Genomic DNA, 13,032 nt, shown 5'->3' with positions numbered 1-13,032 from the left:
ACCTTTCCCCACTCTGTGTGGGAGGCGAGCTGCCCAGGCCTGCGTGAAATATTCAGAAGCCAACCCTGAATATCTCACCTTCGTCGGCAGTCTCTGGAGGCCTGCTGCTCTCAGGTTTGTTTGTGAGAGCACTGATCAGCTGCAGTTTCTCTCTGAGCTTGGATACCTGAGAATCTGAACTATCTTCTTTCTGTCCAAAACAAAGATCACAGAAGGTTTAAGGCGGAAGGAAGACCTCATCTGATTCTTCATGATATACCCAAAGCCTATTTAGCCTGTAGTGCTTGACCCCAAGTAGGCTTCCTCTGAAGGCAATGAAGGAATGAATCAACAATTACTAGAGATACCTTCAGTACTCAGTGTTGATTAGGGTCTGGCTGGATTTGAGCCTAGACCATCAAGGGAACATTATGCTACAGATGATCTGATTCACTGTGTGCATTTGGCGGACGGGGAAGGCAAGCACGTGTCAGCAGTAAAGGAAACATATACTTGCTCAGGTGCTGTTGTGATACCCATTTCCTAAATGGGTAGGATATTGTTTTCTAGGTACTATTTCACACTAACTAAATAATTTTCCTGAATAGCTTACTTCACCTTGTGACTAGATCACTTTAGGCAGTTTTATGCTCTTATCATCTTAAAAAAAAAAAAGCAACCAAACCACAAGTATTCCCCCTGATCTTCCTTCTCTGCCACCATGGTAATGATTCAACTGGTGGCAGGAACTGTTAGGAACATAAGGGAGCTACAATATTTTTTTTCCTGTTCTTCATTCATTTATTTGTTTATTTTTTAACATCTTTATTGGAGTATAATTGCTTTACAATGGTGTGTTAGTTTCTGCTTTATAACAAAGTGAATCCGTTATACATATACATATATCCCCATATCTTTTCCTTCTTGTGTCTCCCTCCCTCCCACCCTCCCTATCCCACCCCTCTAGGTGGTCACAAAGCACCAAGCTGATCAGGGAGCTATAATATTTCTAATTTGAGGCCTTACGTGTATCTTTAAAAAAATTTTTTTCCCCTACCCTGCCTCATTCCCAGATGATATAGTAGCATATAAAAAATACAATTAATTATAAAAAGAGAGAAGTCTGGTTTCTGTGAGGTCAGTTTCTAACTGCGTAGGCTAGTGTGAAAGGTCCTGAGCCCATGTTTAGTTAGAATATCGACCATTACACATTTCTTTTATTCAATATTTATTTACTTATTTCTCTCCTATCCTTATTCTACCCTAACAGTTACTGTACAGTAGATCACACTTAGTTTATTTAGGGAGCTAAAATATGGATGTATATAGCTAAAACTAGGTACTAAATGCTTGAATAATTTATGGCAAGGAGAAATTACATTTCTTTTGGACACTTAGATGAGGTAGGACAAAGGGACTAATACATTGGGGTAAGAGTTAAAAACACAAAGTGTCAGAAAGTAAAGCCAAAAAATTCAGGCAAAAATGTGTACTAGCTCTATTTTATTCTGATATTTACTGTCAAAATCTGAACTGTTGCTGAAATCACTATTATTTTCCAATAGTAACCACCCATTACTTTTTTTGTGCTTGAACATTTTTATCTGGATCTTAAATTTTTCTTGTCATTCTCTAGGTGAAGATAAAATTTTTTTGGGTAGCAGCAGTTAGAAAACTCAACAAAAGCCTAGCTTATAAAGCACTAAAATCTTAATATATGTGATTTTTATCCAGACAATACAAAACTGTTAAGGAAGAACAAGTCTAGATGCAAAGCATTACTCTGAAAACTGCCTGACATATGTGGTTCATTTCCAAGTTCATTTCCTGTGAACCCCATCCTTGAGCTCATCGAATGCAATGTGCATCTGAAATGATATTTTAGTCACTCAGTCACAGTCTTTCTGGCTTTTCCTTTATTTTAGCCAAGATCTTATAATATTAAACAGTACTCTAATCACAGAGAGTGCTGAAAACAAACTTTCTTTCCTGGGATAACAAAGCAACATCACAGACTACTTGTCTTATCTTGACAATATGTCTGGGAAGAACAAGAAAAGGGAAGGTACAAGGTGAAGGGAACAGGCTGAAGCTTAAAGGGACTATGTATGTACTGAGACTGCAATCTTTCTTTTCCCCCTTCCACCCCCCAAGAGTCTGTAATTTTAAAAATAAGAAATAATTTTTAGTTTAGACACCATTTTTAGATTATCTATGCCTCTCATCATTAGTACAGATAACTTACTGTCTTAGCTTAAAAGTCACTTCCTTAGGGAAGCCTTCCTGTTCTCTGTTAGCACTGTTATACCCTATACCTTTCCTTCGTAGCACTTATCATACTCGTGATTATCTGCTCAATTATGTGTTAATGATCTTCTGGCTGATGGACTTCGAGCTCCACCAGAACAGGTGTCACATGTTTACCCTGCTCACTGTGGTCACACCAGCTCTTAGCAAAGAGCTGGGCAAGGGGCAGGTTCCTGATAAAGTACTTGCTTATCTACCAATATACTAATTTACTAATTACTTTGTCTTGAAGTTTCAAAAAAAGACCAAAGTGCTCCCTTTGAGAAAGAAGCAGGTGCTCATGCATTTATTCTTACTTCAGAGAAAGTCTCCTATTATTTACCTTTATGCTCTGGGATTTTACTGACTCTGTTCTGTTGGTCACTTGATGCAAAGACTCTCTCTTCAGAGTGGCAGCTCTATCATTCATCTTAAAGGGTAAAAGGAACAAAACAAGAGAAGATTAAAGGAAAACATTAAAACTTAAACAACATCCAGCATTTTAAAAACAAACTGGCCAAAATTATTTAAAGGGTCTCGATATACAACTGATTCACTATGCTGTACACCTGAAACTAACACAATGTCGTAAATCAACTATATTCCAATAAAAATTTTAAAACAATAAATAAATGAAGGGTCTCAGAACACTTTCAACAGAAAACCAGCAGGAGAATGAGAGGAGAGAGGGAGAAAGGCCTCAGAGAGACAAAGCTGAAACTGGTGCTTCTAGTTTCTGTCACAAACTTTAAAACTTTGAAGTATAAAAGGCGAGAGGACTTCTACCCAAAACCATGCTGGGTATGATGCTGCTGGAAGAAACAGTAGGACAGATGGCACTATTAGCAATTTTCTCTTCTGGAAAAAAGTAGGGTGAGGAGGGGAGGGACAGTATGGAGAGTTTTGGGGCTGGTGAGTTTTCACTATAAGCCTTGAAAACCAACCTTCAAGACCTAATACTCATCAAATCATCCAAAATTCCTAGCCTCTACTGTACTCAGTTTAGCTAAGTTCAAAAAGGCTTTTAAAAATGAGGCTCCTTTGATCTTCATAGCTTTGTAGTAAATCACACACCCCTGTAAAGGAGGAAGAGGAGCAGGTCCTCTTACTCTACCCTCAAAGCCAAGGCCGGGCCACTTGCCAGGGCTCCACTGTAGCAGAGCCAGTTCAAAGGCTGCTTCCTATGTGCCAGGGCTTGACTTTACTTGTAGGCTTGCTTCCAGCTTTGGTAGCTACTTGATTTATACAATTTATACAGTTACTTGACTTATACAATTTATACAATCTCCTGTATTTGGTTTCCATTTCTATATGCCTCTGTCTTTGCTGTAGGAAATCTTTAAGAGTGGGGCTTGCAGCTATTAAAAAATAACCCACGTGGATTCTAGAACAATGTATATGAGAAAGGTGATTAAAAGAAACAACCACCACATCTTATTTGCAATAACATGAAAACCAGTAAACCATACGGTCTGTCAGCATCAGTGACTTAGTACGTCATTCAGGTTCCTCTTATGTAAAATGAGAGGACAGACTCAATGATCTCTTAAGGGGAGGAGCTGGTCTGACTGATTTGTCTTAAATAGCTTTCCTGACATTACCTGCAAGGGGATCCCCCTCATATGCCCATGAAACAGGACAAGTCTGAAAGCCGAGTCTGGGCTTAAGGAAATGACAAAAGATTCTCTAGTTATTGTCACTGTCATTGTTCCCACCCTTAATAAATTAAAAAAGTAAAGATCAAGAAGACCTCCCTTGGAAATACGTGCCAGAGCTTCCCTACCAGATGAGTCACTGGTAACATAAAAGGAAGCTTGTCGTCCCTGCCAACTACTTGTGGTGAGGCCTTGGCAAGCAACTGAAACTCTCTACATCTCCCTTCCAAATCAGGACTGACATCGTCTGTGCCATTCACATCACACAGCTAGTGTAAGAATTAGAGGAGACAAGGATTAAGCATAACACAAACGTGGAGCCTCTCAAGTATCCTAGAAGTCGTGGTCTGAAAAGGTTGTGGAATGTCATCCATGTACAGACAAAACACACTGCAACACAGAACATGTCACAAAAGACGTGAAGAGGCTTACCATGCTGAAGGACAGGTTCGCTCGCTTTTCTACCTTGCTCATAGCAATCAGATCTCTTTCTATCAAGTTGACTCTCTGGGTAAGATTACTGACTGTCTCATTCATCCCCTTGAGTTTAAGATCATTCTCTCTCTGGTACCCCACTAGGGCACTGTTTACCTCCTCTAAAAAGTTGTGGAGGTACAGGATATCCTGGAGTGGAAATAAATCAAGTTGTGGAATCCAGCTAAAGACATGTACTAGACAAGCAGGCCAGCAGCACTGAACAACCATTATTATGTCAACTTATTGAAGTAAACTCCTTTTCCTGCTCTTGACCATTGATTGTCAGTCTCTGTTTTGTCCCTCCACTCTGAACTGCTCCCAGTTTACTCCCTCTGGAATTGTCTGACCTCAGTTAGACAGGAGGGGGAAAGAGGGACGAGACTACCAACATGATTCACTCTCTGGTCCCAGAAAGCTGAGAGCTTGAGAATTGATTTCCCAATGTTTACCTCACCTGCTGGCTAGAAAGCCTGCTGGGTTATTGGCTGAAACGCTCAGTAACCTAATCTGTCAGAACAAAACTACCGTAGAAACAATACCAATTGCTGAGTTGGCTCATGTAGCAAAACCATAACAGGTAGCGCATTATTTAGTACAAGATTCAATTATTTTTGACATTCTCCAGTACTGATTGTTATTTAGAAAGGAATGATGATTATAGGCTTTAAAGGGCATTAAATTCAGGACAGGAATTCTTCGCAGTGAAGATTTCTTTTATTCTTTTTAATGTGATTCTGAACTCATCCTTTTCCCTCCTCTGGTCTTTAGAAAATCTTGAGTTTCCAGGATATGCTTTCTAATGTTCTTAGTATTTACTGTGACCCCAAACAGCCATCACTTTGAATTAATCTGCTATCCATCCATCTTTAATTTGTCCAGATTGCTATTCAAAAACTGTTCAAAAACAGTTTCAGGATAATCTGGTCACTTTATGACTTTCAAGATGTGAAAAGGAATTTACTCCACTGATCGACATGCAGGGAGAAAAAGCAGACTGCCAAGGAAGACACAGGCAGCATGCTGGCTCCCTGACAGAGCCACACCCCCCCACACTCTGCTCAGCTCTCAGGCAGGCAAATGTGTGCACGAGATGCCTGCTCAGGGATCGCAACATGGAGCCTACACTACTCAGGCCGCCTCCAGAGTTCAATGGTCATAGGGAGTTAAGCCAGAGACAAAAGTACCTGTTTCAAATTCTCACTGTGGGTTTTACTGTCAAGTTCAGATGTAGCTGACGGTGATGGAATGATCTGGTTGCTTCCACTGGTTTCCTTTAAGGCGTGCTGATTCTGTGAACAGGAATGAAGGTTGGTACAGGCAATAAGTAATAACTAAGTTTGCTTATCCATCAGGAACGGTCCTGGAACATTCCAGCTTCTCACAGGTGGCATCCACAGATTAATCAACAACTATTTCCCAGGAGCCTTGGTATGACCAATCCTGTGCTAGGCCTGAGGGCACCAGGTACTTCTGGGGATCACAGGCCTAAAGCCTGGACTGGATCAGCAGCACCCAGACTGCGTCAGGGAACTGAGGTCCTCTGTTTCTCAGTCTCTGAACGGAATGAACTCCCTAGAAACCAGGCCTCCTCTCCCTGTCACCTGTACTCCCAGAGAAACTATACAACCACTGTATCTCCCAGGACCAACTCAGTCTGAACCTGGTTAGTGTCATTGTTTCCCCAGGACTAAAGAGCTTTATACATTCAAAGAACAGCCAGTCAAGGAACCACTGGCTTTGGGCACTGAGCACAGTAACCAACCGTGCACATTATTAGTTTCTCAGTTTGTACAGCACATGCCAAGAGTTATGAGGGTTACCCTTCCTTTCTCATCCCCTTCCCACTGCTCAAGTCTCTCCTGGCGGCGACTGAAGTATAACATGCTTATATACACTTTTCCCTCTAATGGAAAAACTTTGTATGGCTTATTCAGTAGGAGGATTACCACTGGAAACCATGGAAGTTTAAAAGATGCACATTTAATGATAACAGGATGCAACTGGTCAAAATAAACTGTTTTCCTTGAAATCTGAAATCCTAGACATTTGTCAACTCTGCTTTTATAGGAAACAAATGGTAACAACAAAGAGAAAAGGAGGAGAGGATGAGAAAAAAAGAAAAAACCCCATGGTTCTATAAAGCATGAATTTTTGAGTTCGTAAAAAGTATTTTAGAAAATAATTACTTTGAGAAAATGCTCAAGCTATTAAAATAATAATAATAGTAAAAGAACTGTTGAGTTAGAGAAGTCTTTATTATCGTGGATCACATAGTTACTCAGTGGCAGAGTTGGAATTAGAATCCAGGGTGTCTGGATACCTAGATCAAGGCTTTTTCCTCTGGGTCAGCCCCACTAAATAAAAGTGAGGAGTATTTGTTCTGAAGAAAATGAAAAACCCTCCTTTCTAGAGCTCTAATACAGCCCAGGTCTCCTTGGCACAAACTGCCCAGTTTAAACTTGAAGCTCCAAAGCTTGAAAAGAGCATGTAGGGCAGATCTAGAAATTGGGGGAGAAGCTAGGGAACTTTTGTGTGCCTTGAACTGTCCTGATTTCATACATGTATAACTCATCTCTCCAGCAGGACAGCGAGGGCTGTGCCATCCTTTTTCACCCTTCATAAATCTTTCATGGAGCTGAGTATCCGTCAGGAGATTAATTAAGGCCTCTGAATGACTGCAGACAGCTTACATCTGCACAGCATTAAGCAATGTTTGAAAACAATTCCCGAGCACTGCAGGGGTTTGCTTCTGTCTCAGTTACCTGTTGCTGTATAATAAATCATCCCCAGGGACTTCCCTGGCGGTCCAGTGGTTAAGACTTCGCCTTCCAGTGCAGGGGGTGAGGGTTTGATCCCTGGTTGGGGAGCTAGGATCCCACATGCCTCGCCGCCCAAAAATCATGGCATAAAACAGAAGCAATATTGTAACAAATTCAATAAAGACTTTTAAAACAGTCCACATCAAAAAAAAAAAAATCTTAAAAAAAAAAAAAAGAATCATCCTCAAACTTTGTGGCTTAAAACAAGTTTATTATTTCTCATGATTCTGTGGGTTGACTGGGCTCAGTGGGGGTGGGGTGGCTTCCTCTTCCCCCTGGTATAGGATGAGGTCACACATGTGGCTGTATTCGACTGCGAGACAGGCTGAAGCTGGAACACCCAAGATGGCCTTTCATCCTCTGGAGCTCCTCTTTGCTTTGCCTCTAATCATTCCCAGTCTAACAGCCCTGCCCAAACTCCTGATCCACAGAACAGTGAGAAATAATAAACTGTTGTTTTAAGCCACTAAGTCTTAGGGTGATTTGTTATGTAGCAATAAATAAGACACTTCCCCACTCCCCTTTCCTTCTTTTCGGTTTTCCTTCCTACCCATTCAACTCTAAGGACAGTGTCTTAGTGCTGTATCTCCTCTACCACGTTTGCAAAAGACTCAGCTTTTAATCCTATCTACCTCAATTTATAGATTGTAGTAAAATCAATCAACACTGCTTATTTTATCTTTTAAAAAGGTGCCTGTGGGGCCTGTTTAGGTAAATGGAAAGTTGGTATCACAAGATTACACAGAAAAGGGTAGGCAGGAGTATGCTAACTTTCTGTAGCATTTGTAGATTTCCGTACCATATCACTCTGCAGTGACTCCATGGTTTTCTTGTGTTCGTCCACAGTCTTCTGTATTGCCTCCACAGCAAGATGGACGCTGTTTAAAGTATTGCCAATGGAAGCAACACTCTGAACAGAAACATGTAGTAGGGTCAGTGTTTTTTCCTTTTTACAATTTTTTAATAACTTTATTAAGATATAACTGAGAAACAATAAACTGCACGTATTTAAAATGTATAACTCGGTAAGTTTTTACATATATATCCATACATATATATATATATATATATATATACACACACACCTGTGAAACCATTACCACAATCGAGATAATAAACATCCATCACCCCCAAGTTCCCTCATGCCTCCTTGTAATTCTTCCCTCCCTGTTCCCAGGCAACCACTGATCCACTTTCTATCACTATATATATGTGTGTCACTATCTATCTATCTATCCATACACTTATATATATCAGTTTGCATTTCCTAGAATTTTACATGAATAGAACAGTGAGTGAGCATGTACTTTTTTTTTTTTTTTGGTACGGCTTCTTTCATGCAGCATAATTATTCTGAGATTTATGCATGTTGTAGCTACTCAGCATGTTGTGGAGTAGCATTCCATTCTACAGATACATCACCTTGACCTGTTGATGGTGTTTTAGATTTTGGGTTGTTTTCAACATTTGACTATTACAAATAAAGCTGCTAAGAACATTAACGTACAAGCCCTCATGTGGGCATATGCTTTCATTTCCCTTCATCATAAGCTTTCTTGTTATCACAATTCCTAGGAGGTGAGTGGCTGATCACATGGTAGATGTAGGCTTAACTTTTGTACTCCATCTCCTCATCAATACTGGTATCCTCAATCTGTTCCATGTTAGCCATTCTAGTGGGAGTGTAGTGGTATAGCATTGTGATTTTACTTAAACACTGACCTAATGGAGGATTATTTCAAATATCTTCGAACTATGAACTCCATGTAGTTTATACTGACACAATTAACCAGAAAGTACACATACACACACACATAATTTTCATAGAGGAAAGCCAGATCTTTCCTTAAAAACAAAACAAAACAAACGAAACAAAAAACCCCCCAAAAAACTAGCTTATAAATCTGGGATCTGTAGGTAAAGTTCTCCCACAAACTGCCTCTATGAAGCCCTGCAGGCAGATGGTCAGAGCTATCATTGTAGACTGCTACTCTCAGGAGCAAATGATGACTTTTGAGTGAAAATGGGTGGAACCATTTTTGGCCTTGGAAAACCCAGCATTGCAGAGATGAAGGGAAAATTCCATTTGGCAGCATGTGTTCTTCTGCTTTAGAATCCCATCAGTAACTACTGAGTAGAGTTAGATATGGCTAGTAGCTTACTTGCTTTCATTAGGTCCAAGGAGCCCAAGTGGATTGCGGACTTAGGAATATAATTCAGAAATGATCTTTTAAAACAGCCTTGTCCTACAGGAACATCTAAAGGAGTGTTACTAATTTGATAGGTTTTGGTCTTTCATTAAGATATACTGATAATTTTATAGTGTCCCATTAGTATTTTTAACCAAGGGTGTTTTTATTATATTGATAGCCAAGAATCCAAGAGAAAAAGAAATGACATTTTCAACATTAAAAAAAAAAATTACATGAGATACATTGAAGTTAGGTTTTTTGAGATGACCTACCACTTCAAAACTGAGCCACCTGTAATAAAAGTAGTGCCTGACATTATAAATGCACAGATTTGCAAAGAGACAACATACTGGGTAGAAGTCTCTAATCTGGGATTTTGTCTATGTAAGGTCTGTTGTTACAGCAGCTACAAGCATTCAAAGACATCCACTGTTAGAGAATCTTCACTGGCTGGATGCATGAGCCCATCAGGACGCAAGAAGATAGTAAGCTCTTGTTTAAGTTTTTTTTTTTTAAGGAAGCAGCTGACAGAGCCATGTGAACTCTAGAGCAAAACCCTGAAACTAGTATTTTCACCAACTGCAAAGTGCCTGGCACATACTGGAGGAAGCCCCACAAATGTTTGTTGAATTAACGAATGCAAGAATAAACCAATTTCCTTTCTGAATGCAAGACTGCCAGAGTTGCTTCTGTATTAAAGGCTACAGAGGCCTACCTTTTTCCCCACTTGACCCTTGGGAATAATGGCAAAAACAGTCTGGTCTCATCAAAGTTGTCCCTACTTTTTTTTATAAGTTGTAAGCAGATGACCATATTGGACAAACAGCAGACTATAGAGACTGAGCACACACAGGTGGTGTGGCTATAAAATAACAAGTTTTGTTTCTGGCTTAGGAATTTCTCACTCCTTTGAGGAAACAATTTGTATGTTTATAGAGCCTGGTATATAATCAAATCAAACTCAGCACACACTGACTTTTAAAAGCCAAAGATTCTAGATTTGATACCCATTGTTTGGGGTTCCCTGCTCCAGAATCCTTCTTCCACTTCCTGCTACAGGGCCTCATGTTGCTTGTGTGCCCATTAAGCACACTCTTTTCCGTCCATTCCCTACCCACTCTCCCCACCCAGCTCTAAAGATCCCAACATATTCTTCATCTGGTTGGTTACTGCCTCCTGCTCTAGGCTGAATCCTAGGGATCAAGTAAATAGAAATTCTAAAGTAATGTTTGCCTAGGCCCTAGAGTCTAGGGCATATACCTAAGAGTGATTTGCTTAGAGGGTGTGTCTCTCTACCTTTATAAAATAATATATATTGTTTTCCAAAATGCTTCTTACCAATTTATACTCCCAGCAGGAGTGTTTGGAAGTTTCCCTCTATCCACATCCTTGCCAGTATTTATCACATCCTGAGTTTTTATTTTGCACTTCCCCAAATTATCTTTAAAAAACAAAACCAACGAAAACAAACAAAAAAATCCCCTCTCTTTCTCAATCATGGAAAATAATAGCAACTTAGAGCAACTCTCATGTACAATTGCTCTGCTTTCATAAAGACGTTGTGGATGATGAACTGAAACAGGCAAGTAATGAAAAGCAAACCCACACATGTTAACACAAGAGTCCCAGCAAAGCGATCCTGGGACTTGGAAAGCCAAATAAAAAGGTGTGAATCTATATAAACCATAGCTAAAACCACCTGTTGCAAATTAAAGGCCCAACCAACCAGACCAAAGCAGAGATGTCTTGAACTCTATTACTGTCCCCTTGGAGTAGCTGATTTCAAATGCCAGCCTTTCAAAGAGAATTTGTAAGAAGACAGAATTACAGTAGGTTAATTTCAGTGCCCATACACAGCACTTACCTTCTGAAGTCCCTCTACAGTGGCAGGCAGGCTAATTAAGTCTGCAGCTGACTTGACATTGGCTTTGAGGTGGTTTACTGCAGAAGTCAGCAGAGAAATCTGAAAGGAAATGAGTAATAAACAATGAAAACAGAACTTGTAGAACAATGCTCCCTTCACACACTCTACAGCTGATGGTGATGTCAAGCACCTTTGGGCATCATGCGATTCTGTGATCCAGACGTTATGCCCGGTCAGGTCATAGGAGTAGAAGAACTCTGCAGAGTACCTTGGATAGACTTGAGATGTAGGAGGAAGCGATAACACCCCTTCTCTCCCTGCCCAGTTTAAATACCAGTGCCAAGGAGGGAAAGGCAGGCATTATTCTTTACCCCACTCCTGGCAGCTACAAGATGCAAAAATCTTAAATTACCCAAAAGATGCAGTAATTACAACACAATCCTTCAACAACTGGACAGGAAGAAAGCTAATGATCAAGGACCTCTGAAAGATTTTATTTTGGTAAAAAATACCCCTCAGTTATTTGCTGAACTTTTGTTTCTGCCCAAGTGGGAACATATATTATAAAGTAAAAGCCCAACATCACAATATACAGTTGACAGCAACTGAACCCTGACAACTTGAATGGCACTTTCAACTACCTGGGGATTTAGTTTTGGTTTAACAATGTGATTAATATTTCAAACTCAATAGCTCAACCAAAGCACTACTTTGTACCCTGAAGGGGCTCAATAAATACCCACTGACCTGCTGGCTGACTGATATACTGAATGTATTAAAATAGGAATTGAATCAAAATAAAAAGTATCTTCCCTTCTGCTATTTATGGGTAAAATTCTAAATAGCTGGACTTCTCTCTAGAATGAGGACTGGCGGAACCTGTGTAATACTCAGTTTCAGGCTGCAGAGATCATATTCTAAAAACCTTGCAATGTGGCTCAAAACTTGGTTCCACACTGCTTTCCTGTCCCAAGTTCTAGGATGAGGACACAGATCTACCAATAGCAATTATATTCAGAATGGCCTCACAGAGTAACCATGAAAGTTTCTGGGCACTTGTCACATGCCTAACCCTGTGGTAGGCATCAGATGGATACAAGACAAAGTAAACCTGACCCCTTATTCTTTTCTTCAACAAATGTCTGGCACCTTCTCTGTACCCAGAACTGTGGAGAAAGTGGCAAATAAGACCGTGAGGTTTTGCTTTCATGGAGCTTACATCCTGGTAGGAGGTGACAGAAGAACAAAGAAGCAAAGTATTAGATAGTAATAAGTACTGTGTACAGTATTTAAGGAGAGCTCCTGGAGTGAGCCCCAGCGTGTTCTGAACAAGGGAGTGCAATGAGGAGCCTTGGAACTCTTCTCCCTCTTTCCTTTTAGGAGGGATGTGTTCAGGGGCGTCAGACCATTTTCCTTTCATTCACCCACTCATTCATTCATTCCTGCAACAAATATCTATTAAGCCCTATTTTATTCCAGTGGTGAACAACACGGATGTCAGTGATCTTTGGTGTTTACATTTTAGTACAAAGAGACAGACAATTTGATATAAGAAAAATTAGATAGCGGGATACATTAGAGGAAAATGAAAATAAGGTGACTTCTGTTTACAATAGCCAGGACATGGAAGCAACCTAAATGTCCATCAACAGATGAATGGATAAAGAAGATGTGGCACATATATACAATGGAATATTACTCAGCCATAAAAAGGAACGAAATTGAGTTATTTGTAGTGAGGTGGATGGACCTAGAGTCTG

The 13,032-nt window shown here is 40.1% G+C and overlaps 1 protein-coding gene across 4 annotated transcripts in view; it reads right to left on the bottom strand.

The window, feature by feature from the left end:
- Positions 1 to 13,032, bottom strand: part of EFCAB14 (EF-hand calcium binding domain 14) — a 37,468-nt gene that overhangs the window by 7,009 nt on the left and 17,427 nt on the right. For 2 of the 4 annotated variants that reach the window (XM_029228013.1, XM_029228014.1), the window contains exons 4-9: positions 11,273 to 11,371; positions 8,016 to 8,126; positions 5,582 to 5,686; positions 4,353 to 4,544; positions 2,609 to 2,695; positions 79 to 190 (exon numbers count right to left, since the gene is read on the bottom strand). In XM_029228013.1, the coding sequence (XP_029083846.1) occupies positions 79 to 190; positions 2,609 to 2,695; positions 4,353 to 4,544; positions 5,582 to 5,686; positions 8,016 to 8,126; positions 11,273 to 11,371 (706 nt within the window). The remainder of the gene's footprint in view (positions 1 to 78; positions 191 to 2,608; positions 2,696 to 4,352; positions 4,545 to 5,581; positions 5,687 to 8,015; positions 8,127 to 11,272; positions 11,372 to 13,032) is intronic. The other 2 variants (XM_029228016.1, XM_029228015.1) reach the window with 1 other exon arrangement.

This window comes from Monodon monoceros, unplaced genomic scaffold (genome assembly GCF_005190385.1).
Source record: "Monodon monoceros isolate NGI ecotype Baffin Bay Population unplaced genomic scaffold, NGI_Narwhal_1 Super_Scaffold_18, whole genome shotgun sequence".
Lineage (NCBI taxonomy): Eukaryota > Metazoa > Chordata > Mammalia > Artiodactyla > Monodontidae > Monodon > Monodon monoceros.
The sequence above is the reverse complement of the archived record's forward strand: the minus strand, read 5'-3'. Positions and strand labels throughout refer to the sequence as shown.